Raw genomic sequence first — 3310 nt, 5'->3', positions numbered from 1 at the left:
ACTGTGGCACTTGTTCACACACTTGCAGTTGCCAACCGGTTGGAAACCGATGGGCAATGGGATGGGCAACTTTTTTGTTTCGGGCTGTGGAACCTTCGGTTGCTCTACTTAAAAACTAAAAAGGGTCCCAACCAACTACCAAGGGGGTTGGCAAAACCAAGGGAAGAGTGTGAGAAAGCAATAGCAGTGTGGCACTTGTTCACACACTTGCAGTTGTTGCCAACCGGTTGCGGTTGGAAACCGATGGGCAGTGGGATGGGCAACTTTTTTGTTTCGGGCAGCGGAACCTTCGGTTGCTCTACTTAAAATCTAAAAAGGGTCCCAACCAACTACCAAAGGGGTTGGCAACCAAGGGAAGAGTGTGAGAAGGCATGTACCCAGAAACCCCACAAGGGTGGCATTTAATGGTATGATTGAGCCTCAATGACATAGGGTTGCTTTTATATGCAATGGGGGAGTGAGAAGTGTGAGTATATAACTCATCAAAGAGATCCTTAAATGTTGTCCGCGTTTGCAAACTGCCCCCCGCCCAACACACACACACACACACACACATCGAAGCATGGGGTTCTCTTTAACCATCCATTTGGGCTGTGCATGCATGCAGCCCACCATGTTTCTGCAACCGATGGTAGTGCTGCTGCCTCTGGCCTATGCAGGCTTCTTCATTTCGGCTTCTTTCCACTCTGTTGCCCTTGCTTGTGAGCCGTTGCAGAATTGCTCGTTTCCGACACAGGAGAAGATCGCTCAACAGCAGGCTCAAGCCCCCACATACCTCCTCTCGTCATCTTCCCCTCATGTGCAATTTCCTGTCGCAAGCATTGTGTTGGGTGCCTTCTCCTGCATTGTCGTTGTAGGCATCCTTCTCCTGGCTGCTGTTAGCTTCTTTGTCAGAAGATGGCATACACAAAACCAGCTGCTCCCCACCTTCAGCCTCTTACAAGGAAACAGTTTCCCCCTCCAACGGTTCACCTTCAAAGAGCTGCAGTCCTTCACCTGCAACTTCTGCCAGCAGCTCGGCAGGAAGCCCAACTCCACCATCTTTAAAGGGTGGATTCAAGGCACCCCAGTTGCAGTCAAGAAAGTGGATGCCAAAGGCGGCGGGCGAGATGGTTTCCTTGCATCTGTGCACCTAGCAAGCTCTGTTAATCACCCCAACCTGGTTAAACTACTTGGATTCTGCCTTGAAGGAGCTGAAATGCTGCTTGTTCATGAGTATGTAGAAGCTGGGTCCTTGGATATGGTGCTCTTGAAAGCTGCAGAGGCCTTTGATTGGAATGCAAGGTATGGTATTGCAATGAAGGTTGCCCAGACATTGCAGTTTTTGCATGAGGAGTGTGGAGAATGCCTGGCTCATGGCAATGTGAAGCTGGAAAACATCTTGCTAGGTGAAGATTTGTGCCCTAAGCTGGCAGATTTTGGGCTAGCTGACCTCTGTGTAAGAGAGAGGATAATAGCTTGGAAGAATGCCAGGGATGAGGGTGGTGGTGATTTGTCACCCATTTGGCTATCTAGTTTCAAGGCATCAGCTGCTACTGATGTGTATGGCTTTGGGCTTGTCTTGTTATCATTGGTCCTTGGGAGGGGCAACATTGTTGATGCATTGACTGCATCCAATGACCCCATCTTCTTGGAGTGGATTTATCTCCAAGCCAAGCAAGGTATGTATGAGGATGCACTGGATGGCAGATTGTTGCTTGAAGCTGACCACAACGAGGTCAGAGTTTCGATCCAACTGGCCTTCTGCTGCATGCAGGAGGATGCTGCGGCGCGCCCCACCATGAAGAAGGCATGGCAGGCACTTCGCGACCGTGAAGAAATGGGGCTGCCTCTCTTAACCTCACTGGCTTTTGGGTGTCGCACAAGCACAGAGAGTGATCACAACTCTGATGACCCCAATGGCGATGTGTTGGTGGTGGATGTGGAGAAAGATAGAGACGACGGAGATGGCGGTGGCCACAATGAGGAGATTGAGCCGTGTTATCAAGTGTTCAACATGAGATCTCAGAGACGCTCCATGAGTAGTGTTTCCTCAGTATGAAGCTGCCGATTGATTGTGTCAAAAACCCACATCAGGATGTGATGAATCACATGGTGATGATGATTATGATTTGTAATGACCCACATGAGGATGTGATTTTGGATATGAATCACATGATGTAGAGGTTTGCTTAGCCATGTGAAGGTCACCAATATAAATATACCAAAGATTAGTATGTGATTTTGGGAGTGAATCATGTGATAATGGAGCCCTGTGAAGATGAATAAGGACATGTTGTAGAACCCTTTCCCAGCCTTTTGGGGTGTGAGGAAGGTAAAGTAAGAAAGGCCTTTTGTGCCAATATTATCCTGCCATTTCATCCTCTTGCACTGTCTGAATCCCCTAATTAGTATTGATAATATGATCTCATAGGAGCTTAAGAAGCAAGTGATGCTTAGCTAATTATTCAAAACATTGTTGTATCTCTGCATACATTGCTTAACCTAAGTGTACTGTCATTGAGGCCACCTCAACTCATCTGAACAGGACAGTAAGGTAAGGACATCTTATAAATCTATACAGCATAGCAGTACTTCTTTCACAAATCTGGGGTGTTTTTTCCGAGATCAAGGTATATGTAGACTTTCAGTCCTTGTACAAAGTTAAGCAGCAATGAAGTTTTTCTTATATATCTCAAAAAGGCTTGTTACATGCTATAACATGCTTTTGATGTTTTATCAAATGACATGTTTTTGTCGTGTATATAAGTGATTTTGATGCATTTGCATGGGGTGTGTGAGTGAGTGTGTGAGTGTGTGTGTGTGTGTGTGAGAGAGAGAGAGAGAGAGATCTCCGACAGGGAAATATACAATGTGATCTGTCCCAATCCTGAGATATTCTGACTATTGTCAGGCAATCTCGTCCTCCCCCATGGATTGTCACATAAGGGCACCCACCATAGGCTGTGTGTGTATGTGTGTGTGTGTGTGTGTGTGTGAGAGAGAGAGAGAGAGAGAGAGCCCTCTACCATGGATTGTCATAGAAGGGTAGAGTTTGTAGAAGAGATTGGTTGCATCTACTAGAGCTTGTAGAAGAGTTTATGATATCCTTTTACACTTTTTTATGAACATGAATATAATTCTTATATTATTCCTTTTTGGGGGATAAACCCTTATTATGAGGATATCCTTCTTAATATCTCTTTCAAATTATTGTACAAACAAGGAATAATGTTTCCATTGATTCATGAGCACTCTTTTATTCTCATTTACTCACTTTCATATACGTTCTAATGACACAATTCAATAACACTCAACCAATCAATTCATG

The 3310-nt window shown here is 45.3% G+C and overlaps 1 protein-coding gene across 1 annotated transcript; it reads left to right on the top strand.

Annotated features, from left to right (window-relative positions):
* The first annotated feature begins 510 nt into the window (after nt 1-510).
* Nucleotides 511-2358, top strand: LOC147638091 (cysteine-rich receptor-like protein kinase 43). The gene has a single exon (XM_086797989.1). The coding sequence runs from the start codon at nt 563-565 to the stop codon at nt 2039-2041; it is 1479 nt and encodes a 492-aa protein (XP_086654115.1). The 5' UTR covers nt 511-562; the 3' UTR covers nt 2042-2358.
* The last annotated feature ends 952 nt before the right edge of the window (nt 2359-3310 follow it).

The sequence above is a fragment of the Cibotium barometz genome, chromosome 5, assembly GCF_041138505.1.
Source record: "Cibotium barometz isolate CiBa-2024 chromosome 5, ASM4113850v1, whole genome shotgun sequence".
NCBI lineage: Eukaryota > Viridiplantae > Streptophyta > Polypodiopsida > Cyatheales > Cibotiaceae > Cibotium > Cibotium barometz.
This window is presented reverse-complemented; position numbering and strand designations above follow the sequence as displayed.